Below are 21,106 nucleotides of genomic sequence, written 5' to 3'. Positions count from 1 at the left end.
AATAAACAAAATTAATAAATATGAAATGAAAAATCAAATACAGACTTTTACAAATTTGTAACAGTTACAGCTACAGTTGCAGTCTTAACTTTACAACCGGCTCTTTGATGACAAACATGACCCAAATGTGGCCCTTGGTGAAAATGAGTTTGACACCCTTGCTCTAGCTAATACACAGTGCAGAAAGCAAGGTCTATAATCTAGAATTAAAAATTGTTAACCACCTGACTTCTCTCTCTGTCTTTCTTCCCCTCTCTCTACCCGTCCCTCCCTCCCTCCGTCCCTCTCTCCTCCCTCTCCTCTCGGCTGTGGTTCGCTCGGCCCTCCTCTGTGACATTCCACACATGCGGAGAAGCAACAAGCTACCGAACCAGCAGCAACAGCTAGCAGCCACCAGCTCTCCGTGAGGGACAGGGCGTACAATGCAAAAGTTTATAAACACGGATATTCTGACATGAACGGACTAAAAAAACACGTTTGCTGAAATCCAAGGCGACCGTACAAACATGGATTGTGGCTGGCTTTCATAATATGCGGTAACTTGGGTAATTTGGAGCTTCAAATGTGCGAAAAGTCGCTCGGTCTCGCTTCGTCGTTCAACAAGATGGCAGCAGGAGCAGCGTTGCAGGATTTGGCTGTGTGGGTCCTCGTTGCTAGCCTGTTCTTCGACGCTTTTGGTGATATATATAATCGTTGTTTTTGAAGGTATGTGACTTAACACCACAGTGTACTCGATAAAACATTGAATCGTGTTAGTTTGGTGTCGTATATATTTATAAACCAGCAGGGCTGTATCGGTCGCTAGCGTGTTTGCTAAATGTTAAGCTAACTACCCAACTTCAGTTCCTTTTCTGACACTGATACGGCTACGTCAACCGGTGTTTTCCGTGTTTGTTGAGAAGCATTCACATTTAGTTTTGCTTTTTCTTTCTGTTTTATTGCTGTTTTATCTGACCTAAAAGAAATGTTATACTACCCATTATAAAACACGAAAGGCGTAAGCATAAACAACTCCCCGATTGGACTCTGTTGTAGTGCATGCTTTTACACTTAAAAATGATTTAAATGTTGTACACATTGAGGATAGATATACATCCGTTATTTGGGTGGCTGTCACGTACAACATAAGTTTCAACAGGTGTCTTGCCTGTTGTTGCCCTTCCCCCAGGGGCGTAACTAAAGACAGAACAGATAGTACTCTTACACAGACGTCCGTGTAGTTTTAGGAGCATAGATCAAACAGCCAGACTGAACCACTTTCTGACACACACTTCCACCGTAAAACAAAAACACAACAATCATAATAATCAATATGGACGTCAGGATTGCGTGAACATAAAATAGTTAAATTTCCCCCGAACATAAATGCGCACTTCTGCACGCACTTTGGTTTATCAGTAACGCAGTAATGTGTTTTGAGTTGTCAGAGTTTGAGACCTTGGAAACATGACCACAAACACACACAGCTCCATGTCACTGCTCTCCATTTCAGGCCGGGCTCTCGTGGCCCTGAGGGTGTCAGGCTTCAGAGTTTGACATTAAAGCAGATGAAGTAGGAGCTACGTCAGCCCTGATTGTAAAGACAAATAGTTTTACCTGTATGGTTCTTGAAATTACATTTATCTTACAATAGTGGCTAATGGCCTACGTGGCTCACACTGAAACGGGAAGCTCATCAGATGTGGTTTTAGACTTCTGTATACTTGGATAAGTGAGAAGTCAAGTGTAGACAATTTGTATGAGTGGTGTATCTGGTAAAACCCATCAGCCCTGATTATGAGAAATGTTTGAGTGGCGCACCCGTCTGCTTGTCTGAGCCTGTGTTTGACAGTGTCACTAGCTGGCAAACACCGCTTTCTTCTCAGTAAAACCTTTCTATTCTTTATAGGAAACATACGGATGGTTTGGCAACTGCCCGGGTTTGTCATTTTGACAATTACATAACTGTAACAAAAACCTATTCATCCAATAACTTGTATAGAAAATGTACAACAGTCAACATAATCAGCATACACTATATGATAATTATTTTCTTATTTTATATTTCATTCACCTACTTGGTTATGTCATAGCTTATCTATTCTCTGTAAATGTCACTAAAGTAGTCGTACTAAACTGATATTTGTTTTTTTATTTTGAAGTGTGTGTATATGTAAGCTCTGTGACTAGTCATTATCTTATGGTGCATCATTGCCTCTGACGTAGTACGTACTTTGTGGTTTATGTTTGTGTGAAACTGACCTCTTGTGTAGCGTGTGGGGACAGGCCAGATTTGCAGTGGGCTTCCCCTGGCTCCCATTTCAACATGCAAGTTCTCCATTTCAGTAACGTTGACATTAAACCAATATGGCCAATTTGACAAAGACTGTACTTATCTGAAAACAGTAGAATAGAATTCTTGTGTACTCATACTGGTTCTACAATACTTCATTTTGTTTGACCACATTTGGATAAATCTTAAATAGATGTTCAAATATTTAATTGTATTTTTTTTACAGGTATGGCCTCACAAGTCTTGCTCTACCCATCACACCTGCACTCAACTCAGACAAGTGCCTTAGGAACCAGCAGTAGCGGTACCGGCAGACAGCCAAGTGAAGCCCATCGTGGTAACAACACCAGCAGCAGAGCCTTTCAGCATCGACCCCCACCCAAGACCTATGTGATCGGTGTGAACTACGGTATCGCATATCCCAACAACGTTATTCCATCAGGTGCAGAGCCTGGAGGCCAGCAAGGAACGTTGGACATCTCAGACAGAGAGCAGTGGGCCTTGAACACAGCTGGATTGGAAACACAGGAGAGGTCACAAGAAGTGGAAGAAGTTGGAAGTCAAAGGGCTAGTGTAGAGAGAGTGGGTTTGGACTGTGGTCTGCTGAGGGGAGCGTGTGTCAGAACAGTGAAAGACGAGGCCACTAACAGGCTGCAGACCAGGGGAGCATATGTTCGTCTTGTAAACCCAGGTACCACACAGAGATGTGAGCAGAAGCCAGGGAAAGCTGGAGAACAAGCAGAGGACAAGAGCTGTGCTGGAGGCATGCAGATAGTGGAGGAGGTATCTGCTGTGCTTCCGGCCGTGGTGACCATGTTACAAAGCAGCTCGGGGAACAATGCAGACACTGTGAGAGGAGGGGGTGAGGGGCTGCCGCTCGCTCAGCACAACAGGGGGAATGGCACTGGAACGGCAGCAGACGGGACGGAGTTTAGGCCCAAGGGGAGTAATGAGGCGGGGGCTGGAGCCACGGTGACCAGGACAGGAACTGGAGATGGGGACTATCAGTTGGTCCAACATGAGGTTTTGTGCTCCCTTAAGAACAGTTATGAGGTCCTAGAGTTCTTGGGTCGCGGGACTTTTGGTCAGGTAGTCAAGTGCTGGAAGAGAGGAACCAATGAAGTTGTGGCGGTTAAAATCCTGAAAAACCACCCATCCTATGCACGGCAGGGACAAATTGAAGTGAGTTTTAAGTCCATCTACCAGTTTTTTATGCCTTAAAATTGTTCTTCATTAATGCTATATACTATGTTTTGTTTATCCATGCCAGGTTGAGATATTGGCCAGGTTGAGCAATGAGAATGCAGATGAGCACAACATTGTGCGTGCACTGGAGTGCTTTCAGCACCGCAGTCACACCTGCTTGGTATTTGAAATGCTGGAGCAAAACCTTTATGACTTTTTAAAACAGAACAAGTTCAGTCCACTGCCACTGAGAATCATCAGGCCCATTCTGCAGCAGGTAAAACCACTTTTCTATCTGATCTGTTTTTGCTGCATATGCTCTTGTTGTCCACACTTGTGTGTTAACCCTGGATCCTTGAGTGTTAAATCACCAAAGGCCCAGTGGCATGTAAATAATTAATCTTCTGTGTATAGATAACCTGAAGCACTGGCCATTGTAGATTATGCTGTAAACAAAACAGAGTCGTATTCCTCCACCATGAACTTTTTCTTTTGCATTAAGCAGTGAGGTCAGCTGTTGGGGATGTAGACCTGTATTCACAGTGTTTCTCTTTAACCTGATAGGTGGCCACAGCTTTAAAAAAGCTCAAGTGTCTGGGTTTGATTCATGCGGACTTAAAACCAGAGAACATCATGCTGGTGGACCCCTCCAGGCAGCCCTACAGAGTTAAAGTCATTGACTTTGGCTCTGCAAGCCATGTCTCTAAAGCAGTCTGCTCCACATACCTCCAGTCCAGATACTACAGGTAAGTGCTGGAAACTCATATCACACATGTACTACATATGTGAAAATATAAAATGGAGAAGTCACATTTGTTATTTTAATATTATACACATATAGACAAATACAAATTGGCCAAAAACACAAGTGACACTGGGGTGGTGCCATTTGAATCAAAACCAGTTGTCACTGATATTAGTTAGAGTTATTTTTATGGATGTGTCTACAGCCGGTCATGTGGCAGTGCAAGCACGCTGTTTGGACATGAGTTTAAACAAATTGGACCAGTTTTTGTGTTGGTGCTTTGCAGCTGATGTCATCAACATTCCCTGGGGGTGTGATGCTAATGTAGGCACTGTTCTGTCAGAAGCTCTATTAAACTTGAATCTCTTTATTTTCACACAATCTGACCAGAAAGATGTAGGTAGAATTACAACATGTGAGATAATTTGTGCTGTTAAACAAGTCCCTCTCAAATAGTATTCAATCCATTTGCATTTTTTCTTGAGTTTTCAGTCAATCTTAAAAGTTTTAAACAGCGTTTGTTAATGTTTGCATTGTTTTACCTACTGAACATTCCACATGTCACTGCAAAGTATCAATTATAGAGCACTCTGTCTAGTTAATTTTCATTATGATAAAGCCTTAATTATATTTTTTTAAAGAACATTTTCAAATAGAAAATTGTGAACAGGCAATACAAGGAAAAAAAAATATATATTTTTTTGTCATTTTGTACAACCCTAAGTAAAAGTGGTGGGTTTAAGAAGTACAAAATGTTCTGAGATAAGATTTACGGTGTACAGTTTCTTCAGTTTTTGGTTACTAAACTTTGCACGGCTAGTCCCTTATGTCGCCTGTTACTTCAGGGTTCTTTGCTTCTGCCAGAACATATGTATTTTTGGACCCATGCCAGTCCCTGAGCATGCCCCTAATCTCTGTTCACATCGACACGCCCAAAACTTTGAAGCTGTTGCATAATGTGCGGAAGAACTTGGAAAGTGTTTATGTTCAGAGAGCTGCAATATAGTCATTTACCTTAGAATCAAATATAAATGTACCATTTTCAACAAATGTTGTGTTTTACTATTAGAAACTTTACTTCTAAAATTTAAAATGTTTAAGTTATCATGAATTATCATCAGGAAATCAAACCAGTGAATGGTACATCAAGTTCTTTGACATTTATTTCTATATCACTTGTTCCTGTGTAAAGCAAATTTAATATCTTTTACATCAGGAGTACTTTTTACTCCTGCAAGTTGCAGCAGGCTCATAGGTTCAGTGTGCTGGGTAAGCAATTGGAGTGTTTAAACATTATGCAATCTGCTGTTGAGATACTGGGTATGTCTCCTAACGCGCACACCCTCTTTTCTCCTGACTTACTTTTAAACATCCACCTCTATTTGAGTCGATGAGCAGAGGAAAGTCCGTGGCATGCAAATTCCAGTACAGACTTTGATGTACAATTTTGACGAAAGCGCTTCATACCCCCCTCTTCTGCAGTCGGGGTGTACACTGAGTTGTTGCATAACGTGAGGGCCTTGCTCTGCTGTTGACCCGCTTAGATATGTGTGCAAGTTCTCAGGCCTATTTGTCCTATAAATTTCCAGCATTGAGATCATAGAGCAGTAATGTGGTCTTTCAGGACACATAAACAAATGGAAGAAGAATGTGGTATGTAAAAATACATGGAGACATTCCTGTGAGTGCTGGGCTGTGCTCATATGCCCCTGTACTTACAACAGCTGCCAAGGCAAAGCACACACGTTACAAAATGTTCCCTACAACTCAATTCCCTTTAATGACTGGCTGATATACTCTCCACATAGCCTGTGAATGTTACATACTTCAACTAAAATTGAGCTTGACCCAACCTGCTATCAAATCTATCTGTCAACCTGGTTTCATTCTGGTTTCACTTATGTTTAAGAAGCTAATACAGTAAAGCAACTTTCATAACCACAAAGCCCTCTCTTCCGGTATCCACTGTTTAAGTTTGACTTCCCTTTAGTTTGTTTGTGTACTGGCGCTGTCCTGAACACGTCATTGGATGTTTGTTTAGTGTTTGGTATCTGGGGGGTAATGGTGATGATGTTCTCAGCTATGTAATTACAACTACCATTTTTTACTTCTAAACCACAACCTTTGCACTGGACATTATTTACAACAAAGTTCTTTTCCTGCATAGATGTGTTTTTGATATTTTAAAATTTGCATTCTGTTTGTCCAAATAAATTTTTAGTTGCTGTAGTCGTACAGGAAACCCTCAGAAAACACAGGGCAGTATTAGTACACTCGCAAATGTTAAAGACTTAAGCCTTAACTTCCTGTTCTACACATGCACACAGGCCTTATTCTAGTCTGTGTTTTCCATCTACTCATGGGGTCTAAGGGTTTTGTGACAAAACTAATATATAATACTAATATAGATATACTTATATATGGACATATCAGTGTGAGGTAGTGCTGTACTTTTGTAGCATGAAATTTATGGCTTGCAGACTTTGTTTGTCTGAGGTTCAAATGGCTGAGTGAGTCACTATGTGGTCAAAGTAGCCTATACACAAATATATATTTAAAGAAGAGGGTGTTTTGAAAGTGTTTGTATAGTTGTGGCCTGGTTTGCCATCACTTTATTCCTACTTTCAACTACTAGTGCATAAAAGTTTGGGTAGCCTTCCTAGTCTGTTGTACACATTAAGTAATAGGAAAAACATAAGAGATTGTACCTTTGTTTAGAAGTCATGCATATGATTTACAGCTGATGTGGGCTTTTTTATCAAGCTGTTTTTAAATCTCAATTTTGAAGGTGCGATGAACGTGTTTTTTTTCCCTAACACTTGACTGTAGCAGGGTCTTTCGGGGGCTGTTAAAAGCTCGTCACGGTCTAATGTGTGGTTGCTATGGTAGTGTGACACAGTGGAGCCTGGTGAGGTGACTGTCAGTGCGCGGTGGTGACGTCAAACTACCTCCCACAAAGAAAATGGAACACGGCAATGTGAATAATTCAGCGAAGCCGCAGATCAGGTGAAGCAGCCAGGCTTATGTTATGTGCTGCTAACAGATTTGGGAAGTTTTTTGTCATAAAAATGTACCAAGTATATAGGAAATCTGAGGAAATGTGATAGTTTGATCGTGTTAGCAATGCGTGTTCCTTCATAACTTAAATCAGAATGTCCTAACTTTTCTTCAGTAACTGAAACAAGGTAACTGGAGGGACACAGACAGGCTGTCAATACAATGAATCATTCAAATGGGTGCATTAGGCACAGGTCTGACCATGCCTCTACACCATTATCCTGGGTTGGAATTTTAATATCAAGGCTTGTCTCTCATAAAACATTTGTATATTGTCTATTATTATCACTAGTAGTTCTTTAATGTAGAAGACACATTTTCATCTTGTCTTCCATGCGAAATGTCAGCAGAATGTCCTTTTTGACTTTTGAGTGAAATAAGAAATTAAATGAAGGCTAGAAGTTGGCGAAAGTCATGTGTTTATAGTTGTGTTGCTTCTAAAATATACTTAAGTGTGTTGTACAAGTTAGTGGTTTTAAAAACTTGCACAAAACTGAGGAAGTCCGTTTCAAGGCTCTTTGTACGTTGCATAACATGAATTCCCGTAGAAAGACCAGAAGGAAATTGCAAGTGTAATTTCCTTTTGAGCAGAGAAGCCCTGCATTATTGGAGCTGAATGTAGCCTCTTTGCACACACATGTTCTATGTGTGTCTGCTGAATAATGACTGATGGCCCCATTTATCGCCTTGTAATACTGTTACATTATGGTCCAGCATCCGGCTGTTGCTTGGCAACAGTCATTTCCCTTGTGGTCGTCACAGCATAGGTTGCTATTTGGAGTGCTGTTGCTCAGCTGTCCAGGCCCTTAGCCTATTGTTTTTCTGCTCTGGTACTCTGCACTGCCAGATTACAGGCTCTGTGCGTAAAACACAAAGTCCACTTGTTGCTAGAGATTGTGCAGATGGATCAGCACTGTTTGTCAAAAATTTCAAATTCACTAATTACTAAAGAGTTTACAAGACATCCCCTGATCTTGCTTTAAGCACCATATTGTAGTGTAAATATATATATTGTTTTTTTGCTTAGTTTTTTTTTCCAAGACAAGATTAACTTTGTGAATCCTAGTATGTTCTTGTTCCAACTCTTTTCCTCTATTATTGATGAACTTGTATAAAATAAAACCACCGTCTAGGATGCAGCCAGCAGAAGAAACATTGCTTAATGGACACAGAAGAGTCTTTCTTTGTTCCAAATGAGTTCACTTTGTATGAAATTGTGTAGTGTTTTTTGTCATCACCTGTTTTATTCTGTACGCACTTCATCTGAGTGCCTGCAGTCATTCAGCTCCTACATGTAACCTTTTGTGCCCCTTCTTTTCCCTGCAGGGCTCCAGAGATTATTTTAGGCCTGCCATTTTGCGAGGCCATCGACATGTGGTCACTGGGCTGTGTGATAGCGGAGCTGTTCCTGGGCTGGCCCCTGTACCCCGGAGCCCTGGAGTACGACCAGGTAACATTCCTCACACTCCCAAGAAGTGGAGTTGCACTCACAACACATGGCTGTGCTGCTCCACTGGGGAGACACCTCTGATTATTTTCAGACCAAATTATTTATATTTGAGAATAACATAAACACCTTTTAGCCTTTCTTTACTTCCTAGTGAACTTTTACTTGACCTCACTGTCTCTCATAAATTCTATCTCACATGTCCTTAAAGAAGCACATGGAAGTCTGTTGTTTCTAATAACTGCGCATTTCTGACCTATAAATGAAACAAATAGCATTTAAGCATTAAACGGTGATTAAACAAATAATAAACTACAGTTTATGATGGTTGATTTTAGGCTATACTTCCTGTCCAGACTGAGAAAGTAAAAATAAAGTTGATTTGTGTGGAGTGGATGTTCAGCCTCTTGTGGGTCACATGACAAAGGGCACTGACAGCTCTGTTGTACCCTGGGCCATACCAGGGCACACACTGAGCTCCACATGCTGCACTATGCCAAGGCTCGTAGCAGTTCCACTCGGCACAGCAAAATGTATTTATAAACATAAGCCTGATGGGAGACATGGAGTGGTCATTGGGTGCCCCATCAGCACGTTTTGAGTCCAGTGCCCTCTGGCCGCTCACATGTTTTTTCTAGGCTGTAGTCTGTGTTCACACACACACAATGTCTAATAACGTTTTAGGATTTTGTGTTGGGGCTTCTGGAAAGCTGTGGTTTTTAAAGGCAGCTGGTCTGTTCCACCTCAACAGAATGTATAATTGAAACCACTGTTCTTTTCAGAGGCTATTCACTTGGTAATCTGATGCTATATCCTCCCAAATGTTTTAGAGTTTTGATTTAAAGGTGAAGGTTCAGGACCGCACAGCACAGCATTGGATAACAAGCAATTTCTATACCAGGCTTTGGATCAAATCCAAAAGTGTAAAGTGTACGCTCACAGTGTAGCCGCATCATTTCCAAGAATAACTCATTACATTTCCTGATGCTGTAATGCCTTTTTGAATGGCACAATGTGTTTGAAAGGATACTGACCTCTTTAAGCTATTATCTTTAGTGCCCCTTTTGGAGTGCGAGAGATAGAATTCCTCAACTTACCATACAAGTATGTTCAGTGCTTGTATGTACTAATCCCCTTCTGTCATTGCCCAGATCCGGTACATCTCTCAGACTCAGGGTCTGCCCGGTGAGCACCTGCTGAACAAGGGGACCAAGACAACTCGCTTCTTCGCCAAAGAGTCAGACTCTCCCTACGCCTCATGGAGACTAAAGGTACACACACTCGCATTATGTCACATATTCAGGTGCAAATTAAATCATCCTTTTAAAAGGACAATGGGTTGTGGCCTTCACATTTCTCACAAAAGGTCTGCTTTCTACATATTTCGGCCTCTTGATTATAGCTCTAAATCATGTAACAGGAAATTCCAAAACAAATCAGGACATACCAAACAACTAGGGCAGTGAAATACGGAAATGTAAAGGTTTAGTCTGCTGACTGAACTCGGAAAAATAAATAAATAAATAAATACATAAAATAGAAATATTTTTAGGACCTTTATATCTTTTTGGAACTACATTTTCCTCCCATAGAAATATATATTTCTTAATATAAATATTAATGGATTTCAATCTGACTGAATAAAAAAAGTCGAACCCCTAAAATTTACCAGTCCTGATTTGTGTTTTTCCTTCAGACAACAGAAGAACATGAGAAGGAAACGGGGCTTAAATCCAAAGAGGCCCGAAAGTACATCTTCAGCTGTTTGGATGACATAGCACATGTAAGTAAAGGCAGTGCTCCACATTCTCCTCCCCAATGTTTACAAGGCTCGTACTTATCAACCATGATTTTGTCTTCCAGGTGAACTTGGTGCTGATCCCTGACAATAGTGACATGCAGGCGGAGAAGGCCGACCGAAGAGAGTTTGTGTCTCTGCTGAAGACCATGCTTCTGATCGATGCGGAGGACAGGACTGTTCCCTCCAATGTGCTCAATCATCCCTTTCTCACCATGACTCACCTGCTGGACTACCCACACAGCAGCCAGTAAGACTACACTCTCTCTACGCCCAATCCACTGTGTTGATACTTTGCAGCTGATGTCATCTACAGTCCCTGGGAGTGTGATGCTAACTGTAGACACTGCTCTGTTTGAAACTCTGTTACTCAAGTTAGACTTTAATCTGAGCTTTCTTTTAGTACAATCTGACAATAAAGAACTAACTTAGCTGGAACTTACAACAGGTGAGCTGATTTGTGCTGTTAACAAGTCCCTCTCAATTGGCTAGTAGCAGTTTTTCACTCAGTCACTCTCACCTTTTTCTTGTAAATCAAACTCCTAAACAGGACCATGAACCCACATTGACATTGACATAATCTCAGGCTGCTGAAAATGTTGTCTTTTAATCAATTTTGTATGTAGTTTTCAGACTTGGACTTCAGACTCTTAAAACAGTTTTTTCTAATATTTGCATTGTGTCACCATGGTAACTCCTTCATGTATATCTTATGGTGCATGGTGTCATTGCAAAATATCAATAGTTTCTCTTCATCTTGAACAACAATAATACCTTTTCCTTCTACTTCTTCTTCAGTGTACAGTCCTCTTTCCGTGTCATGGACATGTGCCACAGTCGGGTCAGTGGTGTGTTTGATGCTTTGAACCAGAACACCATCCATTTCTCCAGGCCTCCCGTGGCCCCAGCTCCCTCCTCCATCCCCCTTGGCTACAATAACATACCAGTCCACACTCAGGTAGGAAGTACTCACTGTGTTTGCAAAGTTTCATATTCACTTTTCCTTCTACATTTATTTTATATGTATTATTTATTGTAGGGTATTTTGTTTGTGATGTAATCTTGTTTTCCTGACCCGTCAATGTTTACTTTTTACTTTTAGACTATAACCCAATCGGCACCATCTGTATTGCATCCTGGGTTAGCTTTATCAACTACAAACAACCAGTTTGGCTGCAGTGACTCATTTCCACCTGCCCTTCTCCTCTGTCCTCCAACAATGCAAGGTAAAAACGCCTAGAAGATATAATCCTAAGTTTAACCGTTTGTTTGTTATTTGAACACATTTAATTTCTTCTAGGAAACCTTAACCAACCAGCAGGGTATACTGTTCCTATGGTAACTCAGGCCCCACCCATACAACCGCTGCCAGTGAGGCCAGGCGTGATAGCCCAGGTAAAAACCTCTATTGCTTCTATTTGTCAAGTTGTAATTATCTCCATTATAAATACTACATTTTTTTTCTCTCTTTACAGCAGGCTTGGTCAAGTCGGGGGCAGCAGCTCCTGGTCCCTGCAGCCTGGCAACAGATGACTCCAGTTGGACCTCCTCCCTCTCATCCCCCTCCCCCTCCGCCATCCTCTCTCAACGACACAAACACATCTGGCCCCCAACGGATTAGTGATTGGGGGTAAATTACAACCCCAAATTTGCTTATTTTGGAAATGATGGTGTATATGACAAATACTGATAATATTTTATTTTTCATTTGTTGTAGGAAAGTGCGTCCTCACAGTAGCCATTATAACTCAATGATTCAACAGTCTCTACTCACAAATCAGATACCCGCCCATCAGCCTATCAATGTTGGAATAGCCCATGTAGTGTGGCCGCAGCCCACCAGTAAGCGAAATCGGCATAATCACAATAACAGGTAGAATGTTTACATTTTAATAAATATAATGTCTTCTACTATTTATCTAACAAATTTTTACATTTACATTTACAGAAATCTCTCCCAACACAGTAACATTCACACATCAGTTTGTCGCACTCCAAAGATGGCTGACGTAGTGGGGCAAATAAACCCAGGAAGAGGGCAGTCTTCACAGAGGGATGTTCCACAGGTGGAGAATAAGGTACCAGTCGCTCAAAACACCAGTGAGGAGGAAGAGGAGCCTGTGAAGAATGTGACGACGTGTAAAGAAGTGGTACCGGACAGCAAAAGGCATTTGGACAGTCAGCAGCAGAGAGATGTGGCCGTTCTGATGGGGGACACACCCAGCCCTGCGCCCAGTGTCATCAGCATCCACAGTGAGGCCACAGACGGAGAAGAGGGCGAGGAGGAGGAACGCCAGATGTGCCGTCTGAGAGGGTAAGCACAAATATAAAAGTGTTTTAAAAAGACACAATGTAAATTTTTCTGGTACAAAGCCTTGCTTGTCTCCATGAAGATGTTATAACCTTGCATTTATTTAATTATTGGAGTTTTTACTACTTAAAAAATACTTTAAAATACGTACTGTCTCATGGTGAGGGGGTTGCCTCACCAAGTCTCCATGGAGAAAGTTCTATTTAATGCCATACTGTGCACCATTGCATGCAAAGCCATAACATCTCCATGGAGATAAGCAGTAGGTGGCGTTGGTGGGGGGGACACATTTTCAAGGGTGCTTAGATGCAATGAAAACACATACTTTTAACAAAAGTAAGAAAATGAGGTCATATGCCTGTTCTGTTAACAGGTGCAAAGAGGAGTGTGTCTGTGAGGCTTGTAGAAACACCAGTCTGTCTATGGAGAGGGTGTGCTCTCTCAGCAGCCCAGAGAGCAGTCTCAGCACAAGCTCATTTGCCTCCAACTCTGTTCAGTCCAGCCCATCTGCCTCCCCATGCAAGAGACCCAACAGGTGAGAAACATAAGTCACATTTCAGATGTGGAAATGCCCTTTGTGCCATTCTGACCCATGTGACTGCTCTGTCTGCAGCATGTCAGAGGATGACGGTCATGAAAGTGGCTGCGAGACAGTCGAGGGGTCACCCACATCTGATGCTTCAACTTCTCCACGTGGCAACAGCTCCTATCATTACCTGGACAGCAACAGTAATCATAGCAACTGCTCCACTTTGGCTGCTGTGGTGGCACCTCTCTCTGCCCCAACTACGCAGGACAGGACGCCTCGGGGTGTGAGGACGATGGTGGTTCCCCCGATGAGAGTTCACAACAACAACATGCGTGGGACGGAGGAGCAGGTTCACAGAATGGGTCAGTATCTTCATTTGACTGTATTTGACTGCAAGTATTTAATTACAAGTTTGCAGTAAACGTTATTTACTTTGATTCATAATATCTCAAACTAAACATTAACAAATATAGTATAGAATTAATTTCATCTAACTACACTTCAGTGATGAGTTGTGTTTTGGACATGTTTACTTTTCAGGTCAAATGGAAGAAGTAGGGCCTTACCGCCCTCTAGTGGCTCATAGAGGCCTAAACAGGTGATCGCAGACACTAGCAGAGAACTAGAAGAGCTGCTACCAAATCTGTCACAGCTGCACATTTTGCAGTACACCTTCAGTTTATGGTTGATTTTGGCTCAGATACTTTACTGAGGGGCACTGCAATTTCTCATGCACTGTGCAATTTGGCAGGAATTCTTTTCAATGCCTAGAAATGTATCCTTGTCATTATAGCTTACAATAAAAGAAAAAAGATTTTTATTAAAATGTTTTCAAAAAAATTTTTTTAAGCGATCTTGTGAAGCAAGTCCAATGAAGGAGGATGCATTTCATTTGGTATCAGCCTCCTGGTTTCTCTGGTGGTTCTTGTAGCGACGTTTATAAAGTGGAAGTGGACTATTTGATTTTCTTCAGCTCAACTGTTCCTGACGGCTATTCTGAGTGCCAATACTTGTGTGTTTTGGGTTAGTTTGAAGCCAGACTTTACAAAGCTTAAGTATTAAGTGCATGTGTTTGACATTTCTTTTGTCTTTACTCCTCCTCTGCGTCGTACAGGTTTTTTGGACTAAAGGCGCCATTTATTTTTATACTTTGTCCTTTTATTAGAAGTACTCACTTTGTCTTGTCTTTTTTAGCATCAGAGTCCTGGTCCCGGTCCAAAGGGCGTTGCAACCTCACAGGACAGCAGAGCAAGCCCTCGTCAGGCCCCCTCCTCCCCCCCGCCCCTCACCTGTCCCGGCAGCAAAAGGTTTCAGGCCAGCAGCCGCACCTCTTGGGCTTTGGGCAGGTCAGTTCTGTTTGATTTTTCTCCTTTTCAAATGTTACTGGATGAGTGTATAGAACATTCGTTGTAAACCTTCCTCCTTGTGTTTGAACATGGTGTGGGCTGTGCTCCCAGTAGTCTTGAATGTGATATTTTAATGGAATGACCCAGAGCCTACAGTGTGATGTGTGGGTGGTGCAATATTCTTTAGTAACAAAACTCCTGCATGAGTTAAGTTTTAAACCCAGTGGCATTATGATGTGAGCCGCTGGAGTCAGATATCTCTTCAGCACTCAGTTTGGCTGTATTTCACAATCACTTACTCTGCAAATTCTATAATATTGTTATTTTTGTAAACCTAGAGAGCCAGCCTCTCCCAATTCAAATGCAAAAGAGTCTAGGTCCAGGCAAATACTTTTGTGACAGTTTAATCACAGCTGTCTTGTTAAAGTTCACATTTTTCAAATCTTGTATCATTCAAAACAAAATGTAGAACTTCTTTTACCGCAGAATGGCATGTAGTGTTTTGCCCACTGATTGAAGTCTGCACTTTACTTGTAAGCACCCTGTTTGTTTTGTTTCACTGTGTGTTTCTCTGATTAATCATGTTACCTGGACCCACACTATGCACATGTTGTTAAACTGTAAGAAAAGTGTGTAATCTTAACTCTGTTTCACTGTACGTGTTTTTGGACCACAGGTGCAGCAGTACGGTTCCAACCACAGCAAAGAATGGAACGGCAACTTTGGGCCCCTGCGACCTCATGCCTTCATCACCCCAAATGTCCACACGCACACTTTCACACACCTGTCCCACAGCAGCCCCACACACACCTCTGCCCCCACCCTACTGTCCTACCCGCCCAGCGCCGCCCACCACCCCCACCATATCCTGCCCTCTCGCCCTCCCCCTCTCCTCCAGCACAGCTACGGTCTGTCCCATCCACAGGGAGGCGCCATAGTTCACCAGGTGACCCTTGGCATCAGCACCCATCCGCACCACCAGCCCGCCTATGCCCCCCACCCGCACCAGCAACCGGCGTACGCCCCTCACCCGCACCACCAGTTCAAACCCCCTTTCCCACCCCCCGGCGCCCACCCTTACATGGCGTCACCGGCCACGGCGTACACCGGCTTTCCTCTGAGCCCCACCAAGCTCAGCCACCACCCCCAGTTCTCGTATATCTGAAGAGCAGGACCGGCCCGCACTACCTACTTACTAGGAAGGCCAATGGCAAGTGGACTGGAGCTGCCACCTGGGCGGGTAGAGCCTTTAGCAGAGCACAAAATCTGTGATGAAAAGAAGATTGAATAACGGTGTATGAGAAATGAGCACAGGAGAATCTTTATTGAAGTTATATGGTTAAAATGCATCGTTTCACATGAAATACTATGAGTTTGTAGTTTGATTGTCAGAGCTACTTAGGCTCTGAGAGACATTCAAAAAAAGCCAGTTAAAAGGAGGAGATTATACAAAATAGCTTTATGAGAGCACACCACAGAATAAATGAAATGAGAAAAAAGAGTATGTCCTTTGCACATTACCTCCTGTTGCTTGTTGTTAGTGTTCAGAGATCCTTTTATAAAGCTGGAAATCATTTGTTATTGTTGCTGTCAAGCTGTTCCACCTTTCCTTATTGACGTTGCCTTGTAGCACATCCTCCCAGCCCTGTCAGCTGTGTTGAAACCATCCCAGTCCCTCATTAGTAAGGATCCAACACTCCTGTCTATGTTGGAGGCAGACGCTGTGTGCTGCTGCCGTCTCCTAGTGCCTTAACATGACCAGAGTCTCTTTCAGGAGCAGCGTAATAGATTGTACATTTAAATGGGCTTGCAGCACTTAACCCTTTGACTCTGAAGATACTTGGCTTATCACTATTATTTGTAGATATGTTATAAATACTAGCAAATGTCTAACTTCAATTTGCTTTCTAACTCAGAGTATAGATTTACTTTAGCTAGAGGCTGCACATTTTAGGGCTTTGACTGAATGAGCTTTTTATGTACATATAGAGTGATTTGATATTTTGATAATCGATTTCTATTCACTATAGTACTTAATTCATAACAGTATTGTCACTGTTTACTGTAACTGCAATACAATCTAGATGGCCTCTGGGTTGCTGTGTTTTTATTTTTGTGCATTTAGGCTAGTCCTGCATTAACCCATTATACGTTTTGGGAGTGGCATAGACTAAGATAGATTATATTGTTTTATGTTTTTACTTTAATGCTTCAGTGTTTAAATACTATTGATTAACAGTATCATTGCTGGGCTTTTGAGTATTAGAGGTGTATTGGTAATCGTTTCATATTGTGTGAGACAGAGCTTTTGTCTGTGTATTAAACCTGCCGTCAGTTTTGATACATTCCTTCAGGGTGGAAGCATAGCCTTGTGTGTAGTGTAGTGTCTTTACCTGTTGTTGTAAATCCGCTAGTATTTGACTCCAATCAGCACCAAAGACTGTTCATGAATCATTTCTGACGCATGGTCAATACTATTTCCTCTCTCACCTCCTAGCATACTGTTGCAGTTATCAGCATTGGAATATATCGTATGTTTTCTCTCTTTTTAAAACTGACTTGTCTGGGTTTTATTTTCTGAGCTATGTTTGGCAAAATGTATTTGGAATGTATTGATACTAAGCTGCTATGTACTGATGATCTGCCACTTCTTAGCTGTGAATTTAGAGGATTAATCTCTTAACTAGTCTGCATTCTCTTTGTATTGTACTCGTTATGATAAAATACAGTAGGAGTGGGTTTTATTTTGATTATACCGTATAGTGAATGCTATTCCTATGCTAGTGCCTCTGTATATTAGCTTTGTTGTTTTGAAGTGATTGTAACTGCTGTAATGGAAGTTTTCATTTTTATTTTCATGTCGCTTTTTTGGTGTGTGTGAATTTTATGTGTGCATTTAGCATCAGTATTTCTCCAAAAATCTAGACTGGGTTCAATTATGGATTCTGTAAACGGTATGTCATAGATGTATTTTAGTTTGATTCTGAACACAGCTTTTTCCGTTCTCCGACTGTATTTGCAACTCTTTGTACTGTACAACTAGTGCCTTCCTCTAAAACAAAATGGCTGTCACATAATGTTTAACTTAGTGGGTTAGGTATTTGTGACTAGTTCCTCTCTAGGGGAATCCGTTATTTTTTTCATTAAATGACCCAGGCAAAGTTTGTTAGTAGACTTAAAATGTGCTCTGATATAAAATTAACATGAAAAAAATCACAGAATCCTAAAATAGTAAAGTCAGGGATTTGTCCTCACCAAGAACACTGCACAGTACTCAAAATGTAGGGCCTGCTCAAAGTCAAATTCAAAGCTTTATTTACATTTGAATGTATCGTAGAACTCAAATATAGTTTTTTTTTTTTTTTTTTTTTTTTTTTTTTTTTTTTGCATTTTAATGGCTTCAAAGCAGTTTCTGCAATTTCTGTCATTTGTGATTTGTTCATTGTTAGTAGTTATTATCATAGTAGAAATCATGAGTTTAAGTCAGGGCTTTCCTTTAAATGCTTTATCTGTCATCAATCATATTCAAAGTTTAGGTCCAAAGTTGATTGCTTCTTGTCTGATCAATTATTTTGTAATGATTTTGGCTTTGTTATGTAAGCATATAAGTATATTTTGTGTACTTGACTTGCTACTGTGTTGACGATCTTAGTGGATAGTACTCTCTACTTCACATTAATGAAAAAGTGTAACCTTGTGTTGTGCAGCCTCACTCACAGTTGTTTTCCATACGTTTCTATTGCTGTCAGCTCAGCACCTGCGATGAGATTGTCCCACCTCAGTGCTGGTAATCCCCCACCACTTTGTCTTGATTGAATTGGACAGATAATCTACCTTGCAGCCTTATGTTGACAGAACAAAATTCACCCGGGGTTATGGAGTCCAGCAGCCTTTAATATCAGGCCTAAAGAGAACCAGTGTACATCCCTAAAAAAGTATGCAATTCTAAGTGTGCCTTTACATGGTGGTAGGAATCCTTTGGCTAAAAGAAAGTACATTGTTAAATATATGGAGCTTTAGGCCTGTTGCTTATCGGCATCCCCCATCCCAAATGGTAAAAGGGTTGTTTCATTGAGGTACTGGGCTGAATAAAATGTATGATTTAAAATTTCTTTGTATCACAATTATCACAATGTTGAGTTGTACTAGACAAATTATATACAGTTGGTAAATAGAAACGTTACTGTTCTAAATACGTGTAGTTTCGTGTGGCTTATAATTTTGTTTTTGATTTCTTAAGTGCTACACTAGTTTGACATGTAGCAACTGCACTGTGCAATATTCAACAATATGAGGACTGGGAAATGATTATTGTTTGGATGTAATAATGTGTGTCTTACCAGTTTGCGGTTGTTTTCTTCCCCCTCTGGTTCTCAGTGAGTTTCGATGTGACCAAGCCTTATGTACTTTGTCACAAAAAGCGGGTTCCTTCTTGGTGACTCTTATTGGTTAGTGTCAAATTATGAATTGATGGCGTACTATGTCAAGATTCACTTTGAATTAAAAAGGATCTTTTGCTTCAGTCATTGTGTTTGTGTCATTTATAATTCAAACTGTCTCTGATATTTATAGTACAGAGTTGATTATATTTACATAGTGTATATTTATAACCCCTGTACTAAAACAAGAACAGTGTCCACAGTTACACTATTTGAACAATGGTGGTTATGAAACTGTAAGCTTCCTGGCCTTCTTCTATATTTTATCTCTTTAAACTAAATTATTAAAAGTTTTTCCAGTTAACGTTAACGTGTCTTGTTTTCAGACACCGATCTAACCGGATTTGATTAAAAATACTAGACTCCGGTGCTAAATAGGTGCAGGAAGCCCATTGGTTTTACACCAGGGGGCGCAGTTTCTCTCTTAACACGTGTCACTTTTTCATCTTCGCTCAAACTCATTTACCCATGGATTTATTACAAAAATCAGCCCGATTATTTTGCGTGACTCACTGTCGTTATTTGCAAAACTGAATTTCCATCCCTCCGCACGCAGTCTGCGTCGAAGAGATTTGATTTCCATGATCCATCTGCACATCAGAGGAAGACTGAGTGTGACCTGCAGTCAACATGGGATCGAAAAACTTTTTGTAAGTTCAAAATTCTTCTGCACATCTTATGAAGGCTCCACACATTTATTTGTATGACTGTGAGCGTTTAGAATTTTAATAGTAGCTATAGATTCTTATAGGCTCAAAGCGTAGGGTGACCAGATTTTCAAAATAAAAAACTGGGACACTGTTGGTTTGTGGTGGTTTGTAATAATAAACTTGTGAATCGAGTGCACACTTAAGCAAAATAGTTCTGCACTCGACCCATTCACGACCAACACTTGTCAGTATAGTCACATTTTCTTTGTGTTTTGGTCATTTTTAAGCAGCTTTTCTGTATTTTACCTAAACAAATAACAATGTATGCCTCTCTTTACTGTTGGCAGGTAAAATGGTTAAAAATAGGGACTGCAGGGACATTAATTATATAAAACTGGGACAAATCAATGGTTTTAGATAGATCCACATGGCTCAAAACTGGGACCGTCCCGGGTAAATAGGGACGTCTGGTCACCCTATCAGAGCGACAGATCAGTATAGGCTTAAAAATAAAATGTGTAGCTTTAACTGTCAGTGTGTTTTACTTATGACTACCAAATGACCCAAATAACCCTACTTGTTAGTCTAGACTTGGGTATGATTTATTTATTTGTCTCAGATCCGTGGCTTTATATTGAAGTCTGCGCTTGTGGTTTCCGGAAATGTGTTCGCCTTGACGCAGAGATGGAGCGCGCTTTCGCCTTGCGGTCGCAGTAGGACTTTTCAGACAGAGACACGGTAAGACGCGCTTAGATACACAGCAGCTCTTTGTTTTCAATCACCCCAGCAGCCCTTAGCCTCTCATGGCGAGCCCAGCCGTGACTGTCCACAGCGGGCTCATCTCGGTCGGATGCCTTTCTCCAGCTCAGCGCCTTTAGATGTTCTCCAGCCAGGATCATAGACTGTGCATGGTCAGGATTAACGAGTGACCGATGGCTCCAAAACACGCGCTCCTGTCCGGGGTCGGAGGGCTTCATTTTAAAGACCACCCCTGCTCTTTCTTCCCGATAGCCGCAGCAGCATGGATCCGCACCTCTGGATCTAGGAGCAGCAGGAGGAGCGGGGCGCAGAGGGAGGACGGGATGCTGGCGCGGAGGACTGCGACTGTGTGCGCGGTGCTGATGCTGGTGATGCAGGGCTCCTCGGCCGCTGAAGGTAAGACTGTCGAGCTGGCCAACCTGTAAGAGTGGACCTTAAAAACAATATTCCAGACTGAAATTTTCTCACACAAATATACTGAATACCTACACTTGTCTACAGCCCTCACATATTTTACTGCCTTTTGCCCTTTAGTGTCTAAACATTTGCCTCTCTATGATTAGCTCAA

General features: G+C 41.4%; 1 protein-coding gene across 2 annotated transcripts; it reads left to right on the top strand.

Annotated features, from left to right (window-relative positions):
- The first annotated feature begins 333 nt into the window (after window positions 1-333).
- On the top strand, window positions 334-19,212 carry hipk3a (homeodomain interacting protein kinase 3a). 2 transcript variants are annotated; one of them, XM_055155164.1, is made up of 18 exons: window positions 334-705; window positions 2,499-3,454; window positions 3,543-3,734; window positions 4,022-4,203; window positions 8,586-8,709; window positions 9,858-9,977; window positions 10,403-10,489; window positions 10,570-10,754; window positions 11,303-11,462; window positions 11,607-11,730; window positions 11,805-11,899; window positions 11,983-12,134; window positions 12,222-12,377; window positions 12,453-12,818; window positions 13,189-13,350; window positions 13,429-13,706; window positions 14,539-14,690; window positions 15,367-19,212. In XM_055155164.1, exons 2-18 carry the CDS (start codon window positions 2,501-2,503, stop codon window positions 15,853-15,855), a joined length of 3,978 nt encoding a protein of 1,325 aa, XP_055011139.1. In that variant the 5' UTR covers window positions 334-705; window positions 2,499-2,500; the 3' UTR covers window positions 15,856-19,212. The 2 variants fall into 2 exon arrangements, with proteins under 2 accessions (XP_055011139.1, XP_055011137.1); XM_055155162.1 differs by having other exon boundaries at window positions 335-705; window positions 11,980-12,134.
- The last annotated feature ends 1,894 nt before the right edge of the window (window positions 19,213-21,106 follow it).

This window comes from Boleophthalmus pectinirostris, unplaced genomic scaffold (assembly GCF_026225935.1).
Source record: "Boleophthalmus pectinirostris isolate CB_2022bp ecotype Guang Dong unplaced genomic scaffold, ASM2622593v1 HiC_scaffold_2, whole genome shotgun sequence".
NCBI lineage: Eukaryota > Metazoa > Chordata > Actinopteri > Gobiiformes > Gobiidae > Boleophthalmus > Boleophthalmus pectinirostris.
Note: the sequence above shows the minus strand (reverse complement) of the source record. Positions and strands in the feature narration are given on the sequence as shown.

Bases quoted from the DNA above. Each gene is read 5' to 3' on its own strand.
- hipk3a (XM_055155162.1), top strand. From the start codon at position 2,501: ATGGCCTCACAAGTCTTGCTCTACCCATCACACCTGCACTCAACTCAG. The intron at 11,463-11,606 runs GTAGGAAGTACT...TTTTACTTTTAG, and splicing joins ACATACCAGTCCACACTCAG to ACTATAACCCAATCGGCACC. The intron at 12,378-12,452 runs GTAGAATGTTTA...TTACATTTACAG, and splicing joins CGGCATAATCACAATAACAG to AAATCTCTCCCAACACAGTA.